Genomic DNA, 25,170 nt, shown 5'->3' with positions numbered 1-25,170 from the left:
TATTTTCCAGACAAACAAAATATGTTTTTTTATTTTTAAGTTCACAATGTATTTATTTCTCCCTTCTCCCTTCCTAACCTCCTCCACCAAGCTAAGCTGTGTCATTAGGCAAAAAGAAAAGATTCACACCAGAGAAGAGTTTCAGTTGCGAAAGAATTTTGATATAGTGATAGTCCTTTTGGTAAAAATAGAAACCATGTCACTTGGGAAGTGAAATAGCTACTGAGAAAAAGAGAGAGCTAAAAAATACCCAAAATGCTATGAACCCAAGGTGCTGGGCAGTGAGCAAGTCAGTGGTACAAGTTTTAGCCCCGGATAACGGTTTGAATTGCCTGCAAAAGTTCTGGAATACTTCTTGCCCCAGACACGTATTTGGGCATACAGTTATTTACAACATCTTGTTTTTATTTGTGCACCTATTTCTTAGTCAAATTAAGAAGCAATGCAGGTCTTTTAAACATCACATAACTACGCATGAAGCTTGACAGGGCTTGGTATCACTGCAGATCTGATGCCGGCTTTAGCGACTGTGCCTGGTCAAGGCACTCCCCTCCTCGGGGCCTCAGCTGCTCCATCCCCAATGGATGAACAGAAAGTGCTTCTTCTCGAGGACATTGAACCAACCTCGTGTAAAAATGAACCGACCTGGAGAGAGCTCTCCTGCCGGATCCTGATGCAGGCTTTACAACTCTGATGGAAGATCACTTCTTCAGAATAAAGATCACACTTTCATATTGTTTTCCTCCCCAAAAGGTTGAGCCAATTATTTAGGTCCTGAATTTCAACAGCGTTAACCACGTTCTCCCAGCTCCCGCGAGGTGGGCCTCTGGGGTGCCCGGTGGAGCGGTTCTCGGACCGGGAGGAGCATCCCGGCAGGAGAGGGCTGCAGAAAGGCAGCTTGAGAACTGCTGGGCTAACCCGTCTCTGTACAACTATCATCACAGCATCAAATATGCAACCTTTAGTAAAAAGGGGGAACTGTGATTCTTCTTTCAGGTAGGTTCAAACACACTTATACTCTGTCACCTATGCAACGAATTACCAAAAGGCCTAGCACCCCTCAAAAAAGAAGAAAAAAATTAAAGCAGAGTTTTAAAAGGCTTCCCAGAGTAATATTAAATTCATTCATGCTGCGTATTTTTAACCAAACTACCATACAGACTAGATGGCTTAATTACCACCCAAATGAATACACAAGTCCATGGGGGACAGAGAAAGTTGACAGAAGACCTGTACGCTTCTCGTTTCCCAACTATTGTACATTTTCCATCGGAACCGTGTTAACGTAAGCTCTCTTTCAAATACATGCGTGTATCCCAAGGAGACTAGAGACAGTGGAGAGCCCACTACAGATTCACTCATGTCCTCACAGATATACCAAGCGGTAGGCTCAGAGCCAGGAGGAGACAGAAAAGCCTCCATCCTCACTCTGGTGAATTCCCAGATCCGTCTGTGTACTAACTCTCGTGCCACTGAGTAAACTGTGAATGTCTTAAAACCTTAAGGGGCTGGGGCGGGGTGGGAGAAAAAGTTCGAGCAGAATTTTATTCTAGCATGGTCTTGACACAAGACAAAAGTACCATGCTGAGCTGAACTAACTGAAAACTTTTTTTTTAAATTACAAGCATAAATAGTTTAGCTGTCTTTTCGGTGAGTTCAACAGAATGCACACTGAGAATGTTTACTTGAGATTTCATACAATTCCATTTGTATATAGCTTTTACATCTGTTGCTAATGATATCAAATTATTGATTGTTCACTTTCTTACATTTATTTAAACATTAACTATATACTCTGCAACCTGATGCTTTTCATTTTTTTCCAGAGAACTTTATTTCTGCATGGCTTCAGTTGTAATTACTTTGATCTTCTAGAGTGTATAATTATTTTACTGTTTATTTATTTCGATGAGAAAGGAAAAAAGTTTGACCTAGGAGATCTATATGTGGCAATTTGTAACAGAATCACATAGCTTATGTTTAGGAAATCATGGTTTTGATTAAGAAGCAACCATTTAGTTCCCACTGTTTTATTAAAACAGACATTAGCAGATAATAGGAAACACATTTAACACTGTGGGCTGCATTTAGTTTGCAACGTCAATAAAGCTGTTTTGAAGCTCCTTCCTATTTTGCATTTACCACAGCTCATGTGAATTGTTTTTTGCTTTTACTTTCTAATAACCAGCTCTAGACTTAAATATGAGCATGAGCACAGGTGCTGGTCCCAAAGACTCCAAATTACAGTTCTACCCAATCTATCCAGATTACGATCCCCAAAATGAACTGCTGCACCATCCAGCCACCTTTATGAAAAACATAAAGACATACTTTTCATTACAGGGATATGTGACGACAGAAGCGTAGGACTCAGCTCACTAATACTGCGTATTAAATGAGCTGTCCTGCAGCAATACTTGGCTATGGAACAGAAACAAAACAACATGAAAACGGAGGTGCTGAGAAATGAAAACCACCCAAAAAAGTGCAGAGGGCTTCCTGTTGCAGGGGGTTTAGATTACTGCCCTGAAGTCCCACGGCTGTTTATTCTCTATGCACCAATGTACCTGCCATAGCTTCTTTGTTTTCTCTCCCACTCATATGGTTGATGAATCAACACTACTTGAACTGCTTTATAGCAGCTTGTGTTTACTTCACACATACCTTAACCTTCCTTTTTCTCCTCCTACTAACACACACATACACTTCCAAACAGCAACGACTGGCTGAGTCTCTTTGAACAGCACATATACAGAGTTATCTGGCAAACTCTTCAGGTTTGGATCCTTGACCTCTTGATTGAGGTCTCATTCTGCTTTTACCGCACTTAACAATTTAACTGTGCACTTACTAAGTAAAAAAAAAGTAAGAGCTTAAAGAATTCAATGCTCTAAGAACGGAAGGAAGTGGAAGGCAGCAGCGTGCTAGAACACTCAGCAGCTGTAGTGGCATCTCCACGGTTAAGAACACTACAGCTAAGGGCTTCCAGTGCCTCTGCAACTGGCATTACACCCCTGCCCCGTTTGGAGGAGGAAAAAAAAAGAAAAAAAGTGTCTCTCTTCTCCTAGAATGGCAAGTAAAAGCGAACGGCGATGACCTTGAAGTGGTTTGATTCTTTTGATTGTTTTTTAACCAAGAGGATATGTTAGCACACTTTGAATAAAATTCTTTGAATAAGAGACACCATTTAGAGAAAAGGAACACTTTTGAGTCGCACAATGGCAATTTAAAGAGAGAAGAAACTATCCACAAAGGTACCTTGGCACAAAGGTAATTGTGAACTAGACTGTCCAATCAACATTTTGACTTCAAGCCTAAATAATCCTAATGGGTGAAAAGCAACACCTCGGCTTCCTCATATACGCTATTACCTCACTTCTGCCTGAACAACCCTCCTTCTAGCCACAAACAATTTCAGCATAAAACGTTCTCATTTTCGTAGTGAGAGCCCAATCGCTGCCCAGCGCAGGCCTGAGAGTGGCACAGGGACGCGCCACCCCTGCGGGCAGCCACTCGAAGTTCCCACCAGCCAGAGACGCAGCAGAGGACAACCAGATGCCTCAGGACTCGTTCTCACATTTTAGGCAACTGTGTTCCACGTGTTCCTCCCTCAAGAAGCAGGCTCTTTATGATACTATCATGCAGACTGCTAGCCTGTCCTATGGAAACTCAACAAGCAACCTTTCCTGTTTCACATATCCCAGCTTCTTTAAGAGAGAAAGACTGCAGACTCTTTTTGAAAGACACTAATCTTCCCGTGACTAAACATACAATGGCCCCTCAAGAAGGACAGGACATTGTCATATCTCTGCTTAATGCTTGTGAATCCTAGTATGATTTTCCCAGCCACTGAAAGGATCACAGGCAGAAAGGACAAAAACAGCTAATGCCTCTTTTAGACAAGGCATTGTCTAAAAGCTTGTGGTGTAGCTTGTGGTGTAACAGCAAGGTAGACTATGAAAAAAAGCCTGTCGCATGGTAAAGCTAATTTCCAAGGACGATGGGCATTTGGGGAGAGGAAAGGAGTGCACAGAGCAGCCACATGGCACTGTGGAACTCACCAGAGAAAAGCTGGACTATGCCAAAACTTCTGCTCAAAGCATGTGTGTTTTCAAACAAAAACCTATCAAAATAATGGTCCAGTATACACTCAAGTCCCTTTCCAAAGAAAAAGATGAATAAAAGAACAAACTACACATGACGGATGCTTGTCACATCACTTCATGCCCTACTGGAAGGCGGTCAGACATTTCAGTGGCGAGAGCAGGATGAAGAACTTGCACAGAATCATTTTACTGCCTCGGGCATTCACTGCTAACCAACTAACACAACCCCATTGTAGAAATAATATAAACAATGGGCTATTTTCATCTTAACCCTCAGTGGGTGCAGCAACATGTATTTAGCAACTTCTCCTAATGACCAGATAGTAAGTGCTCCGCCAGCATGCAGACGCCACATGACAGAACATGGCAGGAATGCCATGACACTTCGCAGTATTTCCAACAGAGTGAGGGTGCACATAATTTTGGAAGAGGTTTTTATAGCTTTCATGAATAAAATACAACTAAGGTAACTTACATAGCAATTTAAGTCCTGAGCTACTATATTTTTCCAAAATGTTTTAGCTTAATTCAAAACACAGTTCATCTTTCAGCACAACTAAATGGGATATTACCGGCATGTTTTAAGTGGCCTGTGTTTTCACATGAGCCTTGACTATAAAGTATCAAATTTAATTTCGTATGTGCTATGACTGTGCCCTCTTTGCAGACACATTCACTAATATCATTAAAGCTTATTAGCACTTAAAGCAAATGATCTCAAACTGTCAGCAGAAGTTCAAGAACTTGGAAAGTAACAAAAAAGATCAAATTACCTTTAATCTTCTTGTACTTTTTGTACCATCTCCCAAACTCCTGGCACTTGGTTGCTGACACATTGGCATAGTATGTGCTATTTACAATGGATGAAATCATACTCTAGAAATAAAGAAAGAAATACAAAAGTGTTTTAAAATAACTTGCACAATTAGAAATCTTCCAGGGAAAGTGAACAACATGCAAGCGCACACTGATCATCCATTTGTGACTTTAGAACCAAAAGCAGTGTCTGATGAGTACACAAAATGGGTTTTACTCTCCATTTTATACCCCCAGACATAATTACTCTGGTTCACTAATAAAGCAAAGAAGATGCAGTATGAACCTAGACTGAGGCCTACAGCTCAGGCTGGGTTTTTCTTCCACTCTAATTTGTACTTGTGATATCACAAAACCTTGACTTCCAATTGCCTAACAATAGGCAGTGTCGTGCTGGGGAACACATGCTCACAGCACCGGGTGAGAACAAGCGTGATTTAGGGACCAGAGCCTAAAGGTAAGATTAGATGCTTCAGCATGCATAATCCAAATAATGCTTTTCAGATGTCTCTGTTCTGCTTCCAAATGCAGCAAGGCCGCACAGCCAAGAACGGGAGAACATCCGTGCTACTCGCTGCAGAACAACAGTTAGGCAAATGAGTTAAATTAATATAATTTATAGAAACGTGTGATTAGCCCTTGTGTGAAAAATCACCCAAAAGAGAAATTAACAGTGCTATTCAGAGTGAAGGGGACTACACATACTACAATATAGAACAACCAAAAAACCGCGACACAGCTCAACAAAGCTGAAATTTCACTTGCTTAACTACCCACCCTCTCTGCGGTTTCCCTGTGAGCAACTCTTGTATAGCCAAAGGGAAGCAGAGAGGAGGAGAGCTACTTTGCAGCACCTGATACCATAAAAATATTACTTTATATCTGGGATGCTTCTGCCCACAGAGTGGGAAAGAGTCTGGTTACTGGTAGTTTTTCCTTTCGTTTTTTTTCCTCCCTTCATCCATGCTATAGAGACAAGGATCTTTTTAACAACAGTTTGCTTTCCTTTCCCCCGCTTAGCTCTTCCAGGGCCAAATCACTGCCAGCATGCGCACAAATTCAAGCACAGAAATACAGTCTAATACCATGAAGACATGGGAGCCGCTGCACCTTCGCTAGAAATTACATCTTTCTTACATCCTCCTTCCTCACTTACTGAGTCAAAGCTCAGAAAACACAGTGGGGCATCGCAAGACCTTTCTGCACAGCGGCCGAGACGTGAGAACCAGCGCGACCTCCTGCCTGGAGCAGGCCATTTACTGCAGGTTCAAGCTCTGGCCCGCAGGCTTCTTCTGCAGGCTCTTGTGCAAAATGGGATCTCAGCCATTTCTGTAAAGCTGCAAAGCTTACACGTTGGCACTCAATTTTAACAATGCTTTAAAAACAAAAACATCCCCTCTCTCTTCCAGATTTATCCAGCCTTCTACCCGGAGCACTGCAATATCACAGGACTCCAGCTGTTCCCGAACTCATGAGCTTTGGGGACTTGAAAAAAAAAAAAAAAAAGTGAGCAAAACTGACTTTAGAGAGACTTCTCACAACAACTGCATGGCACAGATTAGTTTCAAACATAATTTCACTTTCAGTAAAGAGGTTCTTCTGCCTTTTCACTTTAACTGTTCTACCTGAACGCTGCTATGGTGCACTGCAGTAGATTCTGAAAGCTATGAAGTAAGAGCCTTTCTAAGGGCTACTTTAATTTCTAAAACTGAGATTCAATTTTCTAATTAAAATCAATATTTTGAGACATAAAACTAGCATTGTGGTAGTCAGCAACAATTCCTTCCCCATAAATCCTCCCCTGCTCTAAGGCCCTTTACCAAGCAAGGGTATTCTGAAAGCACCACAGCGACAGCCTCTGCTAAAGAAAGATTTTGAACAAAGTTGAGCTGAGATAACTTGTGTTTTCTAGCATCATTTTAGTTAAATTTCCTCCACTTAGGGAGGGCAGGAAAATTGTTTAGCCTTGTCTATACAACAATTTCATTTTTCCATTATTTTTTCCCAAATCCTCTAGCTCTGCGATAAATTGGCATTAGTGAAATTGGGGGCCTATTAAATATCACAGACTAAATTAACCTATTAACCTTCACCTGTGAAAGCAAAGTTTAAACTAAATAGCAAAGAGTAAATCTACTGCTGGTGGAAAAATCCTAGGACAGATTCTCTTGAGTCTGCTTGACAACAGATAGAGCGGGGGAAAAATCTCTAACCACCTTCAAACTACAAAGAAAAATATGCCTCCCTATGAAATTGAAAGGAATCCTAGGGGTATTTCTGTCAGGAGTCTTGATAAGTCTCCAGAAAGGAAATGTCCCTTCAGAAGGGACTGGCAACACTGAGAAGTTGTAAATTTCTAAATAAGGTATATTTTTCCCAGGAAAACATGTAAGGAAGGAATAGGTTATACCAAGCGGCAGATGCATTTGCTGTGCTTGTGGCCGTGACAGCCGCATGGATGAAAGCTGCTTAGACCAGGCCCTGAGGAGCCCCACACAAAGAAAACCCAGAGCAGTAAGTTCAAGGAGAAAAATACAGGGCACGCTCTTACCCCAAGAAATCTTGCTCCAACAAGGAGACAAAGCACATGGGCAATGTTGAGATGAGTTATACAACACACAGGAAAGACAGAGGTCTCTATGCAAAGATGAAAATGCTGAAATAATTGGATTTCCTTCCACCACGCACACTCCCCCTATTCACCACCCACCCCCAGCTTGGTTAACTGGGATTTATTTGTTTGAACAGCAGCCTTACGCTAAGGGAAGCTAAGCTGCAGCCACATAATACACCAGGTAGAAAAAAACAGAACAATTTTAAATCAAAGTGAATGATTACATTTCCCATTAGCGGCAATCAGGATGCCCATCTGGGCTGCACGGAGAGCGCCGGCACCGAGAGCAGGAGCTGGAGCAGGGGCGCTGGCAGGAGCGAGAGCTCCCTGCGCTGCCCCTCTCCACTTCTGTACTTGATGCACTGCGAACACATTAATAAACAGCAGCATTTACTCTGCAGTTCAACTCCTAAGAGACCACTCTGTAATTTGCTGCTGTCAATAATATATTAACCACAAGGGGGTTGTAATGACATTTCACATTTGGCACGATATTTTTTTTAAAACTGATTTGGGAGAAGGAATTGTATTAGAGGCATATTCAGATGATGGTAATAGACAGCTCCTATACAACCTTCCATTGTATCTTTTGTATTTTGTAAGCCAAACCAAAAGCAACTGAAACTTTTTACAGCAATAATAATAACGACGACGACAACAACAACAGAAGGTGCGTTCTTACAGTCCTGGTTCAGGGGTTAGTCACTAGTCAGCAAAAGTCACTTGTACTTATGCTTAAAGGTAAGCACATGCAATCTTCTACAGAAGGATTTCCCTTTAGCTTCACTCACTAAATAACTACTAGGGTAAGGATTCCTGTTCCTATAGACCTGCCATCAGCAATCTTGCTATTACAGTTCAGACTGAGGTTAAGGAAGGGTAAATCCAGTGCTGCATTTCCACCTGGTAGCTTTGGAGCTGCAGGGGGGAAGGGGAAGGCATAGACAACAAATGAACATCTGCATATGAAATGATTCATAGCTTAGGTACACTGGATATTGTAGAAGACTGGACAGAGATAGCCACATGCTGCAATCATCATTAGCTGACCAGATTCCCCAGATAATTCTGTTTACAGAAATTACGCTTAAACTGTGTGAAAAGAAAAATACTTTCTTGTTTCACACACCTATGTTCTGTGTGTCTCTAAAGTCACCAGTATTCCTTCAGTAAATAAGGCAAGCAAATAAGGCTTTTCCTTACATCGCCTTTGCATTCCTATTAGTTCTGCAGACCCAACACGATTAAGGAAGAGGAGGAACATTTTCCGCTGGAAAGTGATTCCTACCAATGGCGAAGACCTAAATTCTGATCTGCATCACACCTCTGTAGCCCTGTGCCTTCCCTGGAGTTGCAATCCTAAAACAGCATGACAAATTTGTCCTGGTTACACCTAGACAAGTTTCTCTCGTTCACAGTCTTTGGATCACGCACTGCAATGCAAGACAGGCAGCAGCAACAGGAGAACAAATTTTGAATATGGGCCAGGAAATAGAATGGATTTATAGCAAGTAAGGGTTACTGAGATTTGGGCTTTTTAAAGACAGAATAGACAGATTAACCTAAGATTTTACCAGCATTTTGGAAGGTAACAGATTTCCTGCTCCTAGCAAAGTTACTGGGTCCAGGTGCTGAAGTGTTTGGGTTTTGAGAGAGGCAAAGAGGCCCCAGTCATAAAAATTTTATGAATCTCTTGTTATGAGAATCTGAAGTACAAATAGAGCTCATGATATCAGTAGGAACCTGTTTGTGTCTTAGACACGACATCACTGCCATTTATAAAGCAGTCATGAAGAATGAGATTGTGAGTTTTTGTTCTTTCTTAAACATAATTATATATACATTTTTGTCACTTTTCCCTTGAAATTGGGGCATCACTGTTGCAAATGCATACATTTGATCACAGTTGGAGACTGATGAGAGCTACCCATGGGTTAGTGGGGGAGGCAGGCCTCTGCTGGTGGGAGGAAGCCACCGAAATTTTGCATTTTAGGATCTTCAGTGCTATTGCAAAAGGTATAGATGAAGATTTTATATCCCTCTGACCAGCACGACAAAAATCAACCAATTCATTCATAATTTTCAACTGGCAATCCACAAATAAAACACAGTACAAAGACGCACTTTTTCTCATTAATTAGCATTTCTCCTTTATAAAGAAAACAAGAAATGGATTCAGTGTTTCTGGAATTGTTTAGACTAAGCACTTTACAAGTTCCAAAGTTCATATTTGTTCAATAAATCTGGCCTTCCCTAAGCCTGGCAAAAACACTGACCTGGGAGAGAGGGCATTCTTTGGCTAGTGTGCTCTGATTCATCTCTTTGAGCAGTTCCTTTAAGGCATTGCGAACTGTGGCATGGTTCCACTGCTCTGCTGGCAAGTCTTCCAACTTTGAACAACTGTTAAAACAGAAAGCAAAAAGCAGACAGAAACATCACCTGCGCAGACACTTACTGTTTGTGTACAAGAGCCCAAGACCTTTGAGCAACCAACATCACTCTAGAGTTCCCTGCTCAGCCAGTCCTTCAAGGTGTGCCTCTCCTCTTCCCCCTCCCCACCAGGCCTGACTCCCAGGAGACAAGTAGTTCAACCAAAAGAATGATAGTACATGCCAGGAATAGCAGCTAATCCTATTAATGATGTTATATGTGTGCATAACCATTTCCTCTGGGGCCTGGTAAAGAGCAAAGAAGCTCTGCGTAAAGCAGGCCACAGAAATGGCTGGAGAAAGACAACCTCTCCCAACAGAGAAAGATAATCGGGCTGGTATAGAAAAATAAATGTATACGCTGCATTGCCATCAACAAAATCACTAAACAGTAAGGGCCCTCATTGTGTGGAGGCCAGGCTTTGAGCAGTAAGTCTGAAAAATTAATTTGATTTTATAGAGGTTCTTACACTGCCGTCACCACTGAAGTATCTGAGAGCCTTTCAGAAATGCATTAAGCCATATGCCCAACATCTGTCCCACGCAGTTCATTTTCACTTTCATTCTACAAAAACTGCACAGGCAGTGAAGCCTTCCTCTTCATGTGACACGTGCGGCCTTTAGCTTAACAAGCTCATGGTCTTTGTCTACATACTACCTGGGGACAGACCCAAGAAGCACACCAAATGGGTGGGGTAAGCTTGTCACTGTCATTCACGCTAGAGAGACTTAATGCACACTCTCCTATCATCCTCTGAGGTAGCTCTGCTTTCCGCCTATGCAGGCTTTACCCTCCGAGTTGAAAGTTCAGCTGTGTTTGAGGAGTTCAAGTAGTCAATGACCATCTTTATCTCAAAGTTTCAGGCTTTTATTTACACTGGTGTCCAGCACTTTGAAGATAAAGAATGAGACCTTGATCTTGGGCTGATACCCTCTAGTAATACAGAAGTGACAATAGGGCTGGATGGACTCCTGGTAGCTCATGCGTCTGATGACATGCGTTACTGTACTCCAGCTTTGCAGGGGCTACAAGCTCTAGAAGCTCACATGCATGCTGCAATGGTATACTCTTAACTGAGAGATGATAACAGCACATAAAACCAAGAACTGGCCTGTTGGCAGAAGCTGGAAACCCCGAACACTATCAGAGATGACAGGAAAGATATGTTGCTGTTTGGGAGATTAGCATCCGTGAGGCACCAACTACTTCCAAACTGACCTGGACAGTTGGTGAGTACCTGCCACCAAAGGACACTGACACTCTTCCAAATAGACCCCTGTCTTGTTCATGCTGAGCTTCAGGAAACCATGGGCAAATTATTGTAGGTTGTCTGTTATTTTTGCCTCCCTCCTCTGACGCGTCCTGGGCATAGGACTACAGCAGACTATGCAATGTGTGCTTACCAGCACACCTAGGGAACGCCATGGGCTCCCAGCAGCTGCCCACTGCTCCCTACACACAGACTAGTAACTATCTCAGACCTCTTTTAAAGACCAATAAAGAGAAAGGACAAAAAAAGGTCCACAGAGGGGGGAATAGGGCAGCTTGGTGTAAAAGTATCAGGAGCTTTTGCTTTGCTGATCAGAATTAGCATTCAGGGAAGGAAAATATTTTCAAGAGGCCAAATGGAGCTGCAATAAAAGATCCCTGCCTAATTTTCTCGCCTTTCCGCTGGAAAGACCACTGGAGACAAAAGGAAAGTCAACAAACTCCCCTTCTCCCCCATTGCAGCAACCAGCAGCAAAACACAAGGATTCTCACAATGCAACCCCTGGAAAAAGGCAAGATGTTTCTTTTTCAGATACAGCAAGGCCTGGAAGACCTATTCAATTAAGGACTGTGGAAAGGTCTGCTTTTAAAGGCCTCAGATCTTTACTCGATTGTTTGAGTTCCTGCCCCTCTCCTATCTGCTACCATCTTGGTATTTCCGAAAACATATAAAATCAGTTGGACCATGCACCAAAAAGCTGCCAGGTGACCAACCATTCTCTTCATTTTTCTTTTCATTTCATCAAAAGCCCAGAAATTAATGAAGACAGGATGTGCTAATCTCTGTAGTAACGCTGTGATCGACAGAGCAGCTCAGAGAATAGAGAAGGACAGATGTTCAGAAACACCCACCTTTGCAATTGGATTTTCAATGTCACAACATGATAGACATCTTGTAGCATGTCGGCTACTGTCGCATCTGGTGCATCAGTCACATAACTGAGAGGGAGGGGATTCCACCTCCCAAGCTTGATTATTCCTGAAGAGAAAACACAAAAAAAAACCACTTTATATTTTATCTGCTGTTTACTAAACCCTTTGCTAAGTTTGTCTGGTCAGGGCATTCAAGACCTATCTTGAGATTTATTGCAATCTTGCTGGAAAAGATGTTCAGGCTGATTCCTGAAGCAAAGGATGGAGAAGAGTAAGAACAGATTTTCAATTCCTAGCAGAGTGCTGCTGACATGTTCCTGGCTCTTAAATTATTTGAAGCGGCACCGGATGCTTCCTCCCTTCACCTCTTTCCTCATCCCACTAAAGCCTGGTTTTCCAAGTTAGAACAAGCTTTAAGCACTCTACAGTCATGATTTTGTAGCCTACTAATCCTTTCAGTAAATAAATGCATTGGTTTTGATTTGAAAACAAGAAAATGTCCATGCGTGGGTCTCAGCACACAGTTACAAGTGAATCATGGTATGATTCCCAGGGCACTGGGACCCGTGAAGTAGGTAGAGTTCACTCCCAGCTACAAATCATACTAGGCGGATGGTTGCTTTTCTTTGCAGAGAACAACTACAAGTTAATCACAGATCCAAGAAATCCAGAGGGGCAGGGGAGTGGTGTTTCACTTCTGCTCATTCTTTATTAGGGATCGTAACCTTTTCTGGATGGGACGGTCACAGAGACTGTAAACTTGGATGGTAAACTATTTGATGCAGAGGTATTATTTATGTTTAGACACTTCCCCAGGGCCCACTCACACCAGAAACAATGACTAATACCCAGGAATGACTTCCAGCAAGACACCAAACACAGAAAGCCACAGTGACACCTTACCTGGGAGCAAACCAGCACAGCTCCGTTTTGCGCAACTGCAGCTACTGTTCATGCTCCCTCACCCCCTCTTCTGCTCACATCACTCCTCTCAGTGCAGCCCTTCAAGATAGCAACCACCTTTTCCCTCATTTCAGCTGATGCCACGTGAGGTCTGCTCACGTACTCTTTGGACTTCCCAAAGACCGTCTGCAAACTCCACTGCCAAAAACACACTATTACAAGAGAAATACCACTTCCTCTGTAATAACAGGACCTCCAAGAAACCTCTTTTGGTATCTGGAAGGATGCAGTGAGGCCAGGAAATTTCAACCCTCTCCCGCTCACCTTCTACTCCCAGTGCTTCACCAACACCGGATTTAAGCAAACTGAAATTAATGGCAAAGATCTTTTATCCTGAGCTCCCAATCATCATCATAAAATAATGCCGCTGAAACAGCAAAACAACGGCTCTTTGCACAGGGACAAGGACAGGACATAATACTAATGAGCACATGAAATACCCGCTATGGAATTCTTTTTCTCATTCCTACACGGGCTGAGGAGGAGATAATCTTAGTACAACTCCCTTTCTGCACTTTACGGTTGCCATTGACGTACTGATCTACAAGGCTAACCCGTCACCACACATGGAGAGAAGCTGCAAGAGACCTAGTTCATCTTCAGTAGTACAAAGTAACACACTGGTACAGACGGGCTAAGATTCCAAGAGCAGATTAGAAAGCTTTTGGCAAGGAAGATCTTGTCCAAATGAAACAAAAAGTTACTAAGTGTTGCTTGATATCCAGTGCTTGAAAATGGGACATAAACAGAACAAAAACATTTAAATGATGCACTGTTTCAGTATTAAGATTTAACAATCTGGTGCTGAATATGCTGCAGTATAAATAGTGCCTGGACTCAGATCCAGTAGAGTAACACACAGCACTCATTCACAGCACCGTATGTCTCCAGAGCTGGCTCCTCGAGTCATATTCCACTTGCCAAGAAAAGCTGTTTTTCTTAAGGGGATAGTTTACTTAATGTTATCTCTGGTGACAACAAGAAACGCATATAGTACAGCATATATTAGTCATGAAACGAGCATCAAGGGTCCACTGAGTGAAATACATGCTGGGAAAACACAGTTTAGCTGCTGACTTCCTTCGCTCCTTTCTGCTATATAATAATTTAAAGCAAAATCACCTAAAAATCCAGACATCTATACCAGCTTCCCAGAACCCTTGGCTTCCCATGTTTAACCATGCCAAGTTTTCATATAATTAAAAAAATAAGCATCATATGTGCCCCATACGTCACATCTAAATTGGTAGTATTTTACAAGAGGCTTTATTTTGCATTCAATTAAAGAAGACACTCAGAGAGCACACCATCTGCAATGGCTTGGTCCTGGCAATGCTGGTGAGAGGCAAAGCGACAGCAGGGGTCACTGAAGTTAGCAAACCTTTCCCCAAACTAAAAAAGTTCAAAGAAAAACCACAGTGCAGCGCATCATGGGAAATGCTATGCAAATTGCTTTACAGGAAACGTCTGCTACTACTGGAAGTCAGGTAGGTTTTTTTTTTTTTTTTAAATCCTCCTCTATAACTGGAGAGGAAATTGTTTTGGCTGGATTTAGACAAACACAGGTGTGACCATAATGCTCTGTGCCTCTGCACGTTAACACCTGCTGCGAGTCCTTTACTCTGTGTTACAGCAGTGCTGATGCACGCTATTTTTTCAGCCGGTGTGATATGACGTGTGAAATTTTTTTTCCAGAGCACACTGAGCTGGTCCAAACGATAGCCAGAAGCCATGGTTTCCATCCAGCTCCTCAGCAGACTTTGCAGATGGTTTATTTGATGGCACCGACACCGTATTTAAGGCAACTCTTGGGCTGCATTTGGGAAGATGGTGCCAGCTTGTTGAGCAAATTTATTCTCAGCGTACTAGTAGACTTGCCTCTGAATAACTCCTCAGTAAAATTTGAATGGACCCAAATATTCCCTCCCAAAAGGTGTTCTTCTCATCCAGTACTGGGTGTTTCTAATGCAATGGCAATGCGCAGATGAGAACACCCTGGTAGCAGGGAGTCCCTTCCACATGCACATGCTTTACAGCTCTACTCATTGACTCCAAACAGCATGGCTCGGGCCTTTAGTGAAATCGCTTTAACTGGCCTGACTGAGATTTTATTCTATCACAACATGAGATACAGATTCTCATCACAGTGTAGACGAGAATACGCAAAGGCACTGCCTGTGTTATTAATGAAGGTATTACTGCTCCAAGAACACCACTCCTCTCTGAGCTCCAGAGCTTCTCACTTCTGTATGGGGACAATACCCAGCAGACGAGACTGCTCAGAAAATCTGCAAGTGCATCCTTTATGAATTCACAAAGCACTTCTGTCAACAAGTCTACTTCTCTTACGTGTATCAATGATCCTTTGGGACTTTTATTTTTTTTGGTAAAGAGTTGTTTGGAGGGAAAGTTCAACAGATTTCAGACCTTGCACAGACTGGAAGAAATGCCCATACGCTAAAATACTTCTCAACAACTTACCTGGGAATGGTTGAATGCAGCCAGCTAGCCAATCAAAGACAATAAACACCAAATAGTTTTCTCATAAGAAAGTCTTTCAAAACCTATTTTGAAAGAGATTCTCTGTCCATGCTGGCTGTTGGCCCTTGAATATCATGTCCTTCTATAGATAAGTCTTTTATTAAGTTTGAGCTTCAGTAATGTTTTCATCTCTCATTAAGGCAACGCTCATTACTGTTTGCTTTATCAAAGATAGCAAAGAAGATGAAAGACAGAGTAACCTAATTTTAAATTTGCATAACTCCCTTTACCCAGAAGAATGCCAGAAAATAGTAGTGCCAGACTTTTGTGAACTCGGTGTCAAATTCATACATAAAAACTGTTGCAATTCACTGTTGTTGTTCCACTTAAGCCAATGATTTGCAATCCTGCCATAAGTGCTTTCAACTTAGCCTCATTTAAAATATAGCTTCTTTGGAGAAGACAATGACAACTGAGCAAGTCCGAGCAGAAGAATATACTGAACAAAAAGCTGGACTAGTTACATCTTGGCTGACCTACATACCTAGCAGAACTTGTCATTGAATCTTTACTGACCTTCAGTTTTGAAGATACTACCTGAAAGAACGATGCATTACAAAGCACCGACATTACTCCTGGGACTTCCTGCTGCTGGGATGTGAACTTCTGAACGGACATAAGGCTGCGGCTAAGGCAGACTTCTAGAATAACTGTGTTAATCAGGAACATAAATAAATAAAAAGGCAAAAAGCTGCTTTCCCAAATAATACAGATAATCTGGAACACCCTTTCCAATATTACGTAGCTTATATTGATCCAGGAGATGATTTACTTATATGAGTTAAAGGCCTTGTTTGTCTTTGCAAACTGAAAGATAGCCATAGGGTAGAGCACAGTAGTTCTAAGAATGCCACATCTGGGATTTCAAATAATATACATCACAAGCTATGACATTTTGGCCATAAACTGCATGACGTCCAGGTCCTGCCTCCTCCAGTCACACGTACAGTTAATTTTTCATCTGGATAGTCCCATGGGAGTTACTGGAGCATCTCATGAAAGCCTGGATACATCAACACATCACCATTGTAAAATCAAACTCTTAAAATGGAGCATCTTCCAAATTCCAGTTTTGCAGCTAAACGGAACAAACAGGACCAGAACATGCTTCACATCCTTACTAGCTTCCTTCACAAAGCACCCCTTGCCCCCCACCATGGTTAGACTCCTGATTTCATCTTTCAGAAATTATGAGTGTACCTGAATTATAGCTCTAGTGGATATCTATAGGTAGGTCACAAGGGATTAATGAAACTTACCTAAAATATTAATTGGCTAGGGCTAAAATTAAGTCAGAGGATCCAATCAAGGAGATTTTGGATGTTCACATTAGCATCCCCACCCTCACCTCAACATTCTTCTGGAGACAGCTACAAAACAAACCATCAGTAATGCTTGCCCAAATATATACAGAGGGGGAAAGAGAAAGAATTCTGTGTTACGTGGCTAAAGACAAAAAGGATTGCAAAGAATACTGTTTCTTTACTAGGCATTGTTAAGCAAAGAGTACTTGTCAGCGCTAAGCAGGCAACCCATCTGAACCCATGATGCAAAACACAAAAACCTCTCATTTTCTACAGCATAAGCAAATGTAACCTGCTAAGACACATATGGGGGTGAGGTGTTAAAGCAGACACTCGCTCTCCTTGTAGATTGACAGATGCAGTTGGGATGGGAGACCTGCTAAGCTCGTTTCTCATGCTACAGCTCCATGTTCGCGAACGCTGGGTGGGCACCATTCCAGACTGCGCAGCAGCACAAATCACATCCAGCTCCAGCAAAGACACATGCCTGTGAAGTCAGACACAGCAGACTACGCAGTGTTACATGATCTTCAGAAAGGCTGAGGGGACAGACAGTGTCCCACCCAGGGCAAGCTCGCCTGGGCCAGTGGACCCCTTCAAAATGTTTGGAGCAAGTCTGAACTGGCAGAGATACACTGGGCCCAAGGTGTGCCTCGGGCAGCCATGGCCATTTCCAGCCCAAAGCAGGTGTCCTATAGCAAAGCTTCCTGTCCCAGAGATCACAGCTTGAAAGTCTGAGTGCAAGCAGGAGGCTGGTGAAGAACAGAACCACCATTTGCTGTAGTGCTGCAAGTTCAAAGAGTTTTGTTTCAACGTTTTACTTCTTAACAGCAATTCTTACCAGTACAATAGAAACTCAAGGAAAGTAGAGATTAGCATTAATACACAAACACCTTTGATTCATTCTACAACTCCAAATGAAAGGCCTCAATGAAACACTCAAAAAATCCCTGCTCCCAGGATAACCAAGCCATTTATCTATCAGCCACCACTAGCATGGCCCCCTTACAAGATGGGTAGGCTCTTATGACATTGATTGCATCTGTTTATCCTCTTCAGAGGATAAACTCTCCTTGTCCCTATGCTATAGCATATAATTTTCCTTTATTCAGTTGTGCTTTGTTTTAGGAACTAAAAACTGCCTGTCCCGTAAGTACATAGAATTATTTTTCCATAAAGCAGTTTGCAGGAAAACACTATATAATATAGTATATAATAACTCAGCCTGTGTTTCTAACCCGTACCCTGGCTGCAGTATATCATCCAACTGTAACAACATAAAGGCATAATTTGTAGTTATTACTATTAAGCCAGCAAAGGGAATGACTTTTCAAGTAGAAAGGAGAAAAAAGCAACAGGGTCAACTTTAAAAAAAAAAAAAAAGCATTAATTTTGGTATTATATTATTGCGCTGCTTTTTCAAGCTCCTATGGCAATGTTAAAAATATCATACTGCCTTTGCCCCTCATTATAAGGGTGACCATATTATTCTATTGAATTTCAATCAGTGACATATTGGGGTAAGAATAGATGCAAAAAATAATCAGCATAATCCTCCTTTGCACTTCTAAAGCGCCTTTCATCAGAGGATCCCAAAGCACTTTAAAAACATTAATTAATTAAGTCTCATAACATCCCTGTGAGGTAGACTGTATTATGCCAATTGACATATTGGTGATTTAGTGATTGAAAGCACAAGAATGAACATAACCCTATGTTTATGCCAATACAAAAGAATCCCCCTCCTTCCTCATTTCAGACCACAATAAATAATTCAGTGAGAGAACAGGAATAAACTATGCGATTATACTGTGATGTACACATCCACAAATCAACAGGAACACCCACACTCGCTGAACAGCTCGCACTCCATCCCCGCTGATCAGACACGCACAAGTCGCGGGCTGGGAGCAGCAGGGTGACCTTCACCCGAGGGAAGGCACGGCCCAGCCACCCGGCACGCCGGCACGGCAAGGCCGCTTGCTCTGCTGCTGCTGGAGTGCTTTGCCATTACTGTTTTTAAAACGATACCATAAACCGTATGCACAAAAGGTATTTTACAGAGCGCAATTCTGTGGTGCAATCACGCATCTATGAGTTGGTCATAAATACTCATGCCTCGCTTTTCTGGCTTGCAAACCTGTATCAACATGCATATTTTACTATAGATATGATTTTACATTACAATGTTGATATACATGTTGATGTGAGTAACGGCCAATAGAAAGACTGCTGGCATTGTAAGCCTTAATTGCTGAACTTTAGCGTACTTTCATGGATGAAAATTGCTTTGATATATGGAGCTTGGTTTGAGTTTTTAATTTTTTGAGTGCTAATGTTGCCCATTCCTTTCCTCCAGCATGACTGTACTCAAGTTTTGACTTAAATAACATGCACCAAACAGTTTGATGCCTTGTAATTCCATATATCAGGTTTACATTTTACTCTCTAAAGATTGTGTCTCATGTAATAGATGCTGCTTCACATTTGGGAAACGTTATGTGAGGACCCTGACTTTTATTAGATTAATTTAATATAAGCACTAAGTTACTAGACTAAATTAATAAAGATCTTCTTAAAAAAAAAAAAAAAGGAGGGAGAGAGAGAGAGAACAGAATGAACCTACAAATTAAATAAAATTTTCTAAAGCTTGTTATTTTGGAACTCTTTATTTAATTTTCCAAACCCCCATTCTGTTTGAAAAATAGCCAATAATTGGTAGGGATGCAGGAAAAAAAAGGTTGATGGTATTTATTTCAGGGGATTATTTTTTACACTGTTATACAATAGAACACAAATAAGACAAACACAAGGGTGAAGAAGCAAAGGAGGGATGAAAAAAATCAAAAAAAGTTTTTACATTTTTCTATATGATTTTTAAAACTGTGAGGTGAGGAAACACACCTTTAACCCTGCATAATATCTCCCTTTTGGCATTTTGGGGATAAGTCTGCCCTTAGTTTGGACAGCAAGAAGGAAAGTCTGAACAGAGGGCCGAACTCTTTTTCTCCCCTATCTTTCGTCTGAGAAAGAAAACTACTCCTCTAAGCATCATTTCCACGGCATAAAAACTAAGTCTTTTCAGTCATCACAAAGCATGACAGGAAAGCTACGGTGCTGAGGATATCCAGCAGCTCTTCACAGACGCCTTTTGTAGCTCGGCCACCTTGGAGCTCAGCTTTCCCCTCCACAGCGGTGCCCTGTCCTGAGAGGCACCAAGACACTGGGGCTACCTCCCTCCACAGCATTTTTCAGTAGCCCCAAGGCCCGAAGGGTTGCAGCACCCTCTCCCTCACTACCATGATCCCCAGCTAAAGCCCACAGCAGAGCCTCTCCCCGTGGCTGCATGTTTGCCTTTTGGGCAACCTCTACGCTCTTGAAAGATCCTTCACGGTTCTGTCCTGGAAGAGCTTCCTCGGCTCCCCAGGAGCAAAGGTGCCTCTCCCAGGAGCAGGGGCCACCGAATGCCTTACAGCCAGATCAGGGGCACGGCTCAGCCTGTGCCCTCCTCCCAGAGCTTCCTTAGTGGCTCTCATGCACAAGGCTGGCTTTGTCACCTCAAAACTGCTGCTCTTCCTCTTGCATTGGAACAGCATTTACCTCTCTCTGAGTACCAGGTTCCTTGGCAAAACATTGGCTTTTCTGCCATCCCTGGCCCAGCACCAGGACCACAGCTCCCATCTATACTTTAGTTTCTTCCAGAGAGCCAAGATAGACACACGCTGCAAGTCAGGACCTGTAATGTGCTTGCACCTCAGCCTTGCAACTGTGGCTTTAGACTACTTGCCTCAGTTAGCAAGAAACATGAATGCAGGTGTATTCAACAGTGGTAATTTTCTCCGCTGCACAACATGTTTCTTTAACAGCCACAAACGATGCCTGGATCATCTAGCCCTGAATTGTGGCCTCAGTGACTCTGTTGCCACCTCATCCCCTACAAGAGGCTGCGTACATATAAGAAGCCCAGAGCTTTGCCCGTACCTTTGTGCATCCTAACCTTCGTTGCTGGCTTCCTGGCAGCATAACGCCAATGATACTACCTGCTCCACAGCACAGCTACCGCTGCCATCCCGAGCCAGGACAACAAGGCACCTGAGCAGACAGCCTTTGAGATTGCCTTTGGTTCTGCCACCCCAGAAGCCTTTTTTGGGTTTTATATTGTGGTGTTTTAGAAGGAAGAAGAGAGAAAGAGGCAAAATATTTTCTCCTTCTTTGAGGAAAAACATATATCTTTTTTAAAAAGATGCAAACGCCCTAAACTCTTCCAGTTCTCCCAGCTTCAATGCTTGCCTACATGCTTCACACAGAAAGACAGCCCTCTGAGCAGGAAAAAAGCACAGTAACATAGCGTTACAATTGAATACAGAAAATATACTTTAGAGGTTATAAGAAAGCATTGCTAATAGGACATTGTAGAGGCTAATAGGCTTAGAATTAAGCCTACGGACACTGTTCGCCCTTGTATGAAACTGAATATCCTGCCTACTCACAGTAACACAACTACCGAGAGCAGAAAACGTCTGTCTTAGATTGTAGGCATACAGTAGCCAACTCTCTTTGTGTTGAGTCAACTACAAGTAGATTTGAAAACTCATGGGTCTTAGGTCCAAAGAAAAATAAGGATACACAGCATGCAATCTTGCACAAATAAACCCTTAAACTGAATGCAGATTTGTAGTTTGGTCTATGCGGCTTAACAGCTTAATCGCTTTAGTTTAACATAAAGTAGGTTTGTGTCGTTCTGGGATATCCTTAGTATAAAGACTACCAAAGTCATTTTTCACTAAATGATTACTTTTGGCCTGACTTCTGTCTTTTCCTTCTTCCCACCACACATCTAGTTCTTAACTATCGGGGGGGGGGCATGAAAAACTGAAGAACTATTAGAGTATCTAACTAGCAAGGTAGAAAAGCATAAATAGCTCAGGAAGAAGATTTTTGTTGAAATCCCCAAACCACAACTGCTTCCACTAATTCAATACGAATGCAATATGCGAAGATACAGCTGCTGTTACCTCTGCAATCTGACCCAGAATTTCTTTGCTCTCTGCAGTTGTATTACTGTGGGTAGCAGCATATCCAGGTCCGTACAAGGCCAAACAGTGTCCACAGGCTTAATTCTAGTAATATCTTTAATGACATTCAGTTAATAACTAGATCCACCACGATACACTTAAACTAGGTAAGACTTGCATTCTGGTATTCTTATGCTAAAAAATTATTAGTGGGAAGCAAGGTTACATATTTTATATATATATATATATTCATATACATACACACACACTCGTATACATATATATACATACATATATATATACACACTCACACATATATAAGAACATGCAATACACCAAAGACTAAGGGTTTGTCAATCTTTAGACCAAAGCCTTCCTCCTGGCTCACACAAGAGTGAAAATCAAGGGAGCCAACCTTACCCTTCCTTTACAAATCAACCTACTAAAAACAGAGAACGGTATTTTAAGGTTGCAGCATTTCTTTTCAACATACATTTAAACCACCCTACTGCCAGAAATTCAGTGTTCCTAATTTGGGCAGCATTGTAAATTCAGGTACATGACACTAAAATCAGGACAATTTTTTTCCATCATTGAATCCCACTTCAATCAATAACCTGATTCTCAGGTTCCTCATCTCCCTTTTTTTTTTCCAAGGAAACGCAAAACACTTCTGAATTTCTGACAAGTCTAAATAAAGCTTTGCTGGTTACTGAACTAAGCTATGTTTCCTATCAACAGAAAACAAAAGGAAAAAAAAGACTGCAGTTCACCACTAGTGGAGATGACTCAGAGCAAGCAGGAACTGTTACCAGACTCAGAAAAAACAATTCCCTCTTGTGATGAGGATGGGCCCACATTATGCTGTGATGAACCCAGATTTGTTTTCTTAGCCCACACCTTCCTCAAATTGAGCCTATTTCTTTACAAAGCCACCAGATCTTTTGTGGACCCTTCACATTAGCCAGTTCATGAACGGAAGACTGAAAGACAGAAAGAAAAGATTTTTTAATTTGAATTTGTGTGCACATTGGGAAGAGTGGGAAGAGTTATTCACCCTTCGAATCTGAAGGTTTTGCGGCACATGCAAGTCATGCTTTGATGCATTTCCAGAAACTTACTGCTTATTTAAATAGCAACTAAGATTCTCATGTGATCACAGGATTTAGGAGCTGAGGAGTTTAAGGGAGACCATCAGACACTCCAAGACCACATAAAATCTCAAGCACTGGCAGCACTGCAAATGCTCTCATGAGATGGGGGAGAGCTCTCGTATTTCCCGAGATCCAACCTGTCAGAAGCAGCTCCCAGCGCGTCTCACAACCCACCAAGCGGGCAACGCACCAGTGCTCTTGGGCCTCTTTATTCTCCAGCGCTGCAGACACCTCACGAGTCAGGTTATCACAACAGCCACATTGACGGTTCTTCCAGAATGACAAATTGTTCATTAACACTAACACTCCTGCACTAAATCGATTTCTGTGCCACCGCTGTATTCCTCCAGAGCTCAGGGGAAGTGCTCTCACCACTTCCTTCTCTTTCCTGAACTATCAGAGTCACATAATAGCTGGAGTCAGAAGGGACCTCTGGAGATCATCTGGTCCAACCCCCCCTACTCAAGCAGGGTCAGCTACAGCAAGTTGCCCAGGACTGTGCCCCACTGGGGTCTGAATATATCCAAGGGTGGAGACTTGGCAGCCTCTCTGGGCAACCTCTTCCAGTGCTCAGTCACCCTTGCAGTGAAGAAGTGTTTTCTTACACTGAAGTGGCACTTCCTGTGTTTTAGTTTGTGCACATTGCCTCTTGTCCTGTGACTGGACACCTCTGAGAAGAAGCTGGCTCCATCTTCTTCATTCCCTCCCTTCAGATATTTACACATATGGATAAGATCCCCCGGAGCTTTCCCTTCTCTAGACTGAGCAGTCCCAGCTCTCTCAACCTCTCCTCATATGACGGATGCTCCAGTCCTTTAATTATGTTCACAGCCCTTTTCTGGATTCACTCCAGTAGTTCCATGTCTCTCTTGCCCTGGGGAGGCCAGAGCAGGACACAGCACTCCAGATGTGGCCTCACCGGCACTGAGCAGAGGGGAAGGATCATCTCCCTCACCCTGCCAGCAACACTCTGCCAAATGCAGCCCAGGAGACTGTTAGCCTTCTTGCTGCAAGGGCACACTGCTAGTTCATGCTCAACTTGGTGTCCACCAGGACCCCCAGCTCCCCACTAGAGCTCATGTTCAAACGCAAAGAGCTAAGATCTTCCCCATGAATATACTTCAAGAAAAAAAAGGGGGGAAAAGGTTGTCATTTCCAATCATCTCCCAAAGCCCTAGAGATGGCTTGGGCCTGAAAATGCTCAGTTTTTAAGTGGAAAGGGAGTCCAGGGGCATGACCACAGTTCTGAGGAGTATCTTTAAAGAAAGATACACCTGGATAGTGCCTTATTCAGAATATAGTACCAATACTTGAAAATCCCCAGAATCCAGCAAGGAGTCCATTTCACTGTATGGTACAACCTACACTGCTGCTAATGATTTTCTACGTATCACAAATACACAATATTTGACTGGGGACTTCAATTAATAACATCATAGTAAAAGAGATACGATATAAGTAATAGTATTTCCCAAAGTCTTATGCAGGAAGCTAGAGACACTGCATGCACATGTGCTCCAGAAAGAATAGCCAGAATACATCCCTTCAAGGAAGTTTAATCATCTAAATGTAATCTCCTCTCCTCACCCATACAAGGAATCAGAGTAAACCTCAGCGCTGAGAGACCACTACACGCACAGCAGCCACCAAGCAAAGAGGAGGCTTTGGGAGATTTATCGTTTTCACAATCTGATTGATTTCAAAGGTCATCCTGGAGGAAAGACCTCAGTCTGGTTTCTGCTGACACAGCCATTTCCCACAGCCATTAACTATTCCCTGCTCTTGGCACTCGCTCAGGTGGTGGGATGTGGGTTGCACTGTGGGTATCTGCATCTTAATGAAAGTCTGTTTTACTGCCCCCCAAAGTCTGTTCTTCGTTTGGAGACTAAACATTATTAGTTGTTTCCTAGTGCAGGTCTTAAGCCAGGTATAAACTGCAAAGATATAGGGTTTTTTTGAACAAGTGGAAACTTGTTCTGTAGTGGAAACTACAGAATTATCCCAAAATTCTGAGATGCCTAAAATAATGCAGACATCAAAACTAGTTGAAATTAGTCTTGTGTAGTTTCTAATCACTTAAAAAAA

General features: G+C 42.3%; 1 protein-coding gene across 3 annotated transcripts in view; it reads right to left on the bottom strand.

The window, feature by feature from the left end:
• Positions 1-25,170, bottom strand: part of SATB2 (SATB homeobox 2) — a 140,463-nt gene that overhangs the window by 65,939 nt on the left and 49,354 nt on the right. For all 3 annotated transcript variants that reach the window (XM_068948224.1, XM_068948223.1, XM_068948222.1), the window contains 3 exons: positions 12,088-12,214; positions 9,813-9,936; positions 4,880-4,982 (listed from right to left, as the gene is read on the bottom strand). In XM_068948224.1, the coding sequence (XP_068804325.1) occupies positions 4,880-4,982; positions 9,813-9,936; positions 12,088-12,214 (354 nt within the window). The remainder of the gene's footprint in view (positions 1-4,879; positions 4,983-9,812; positions 9,937-12,087; positions 12,215-25,170) is intronic.

Source organism: Struthio camelus, chromosome 6 (assembly GCF_040807025.1).
Source record: "Struthio camelus isolate bStrCam1 chromosome 6, bStrCam1.hap1, whole genome shotgun sequence".
In the NCBI taxonomy this organism is placed as follows: domain Eukaryota; kingdom Metazoa; phylum Chordata; class Aves; order Struthioniformes; family Struthionidae; genus Struthio; species Struthio camelus.
Note: the sequence above shows the minus strand (reverse complement) of the source record. Positions and strands in the feature narration are given on the sequence as shown.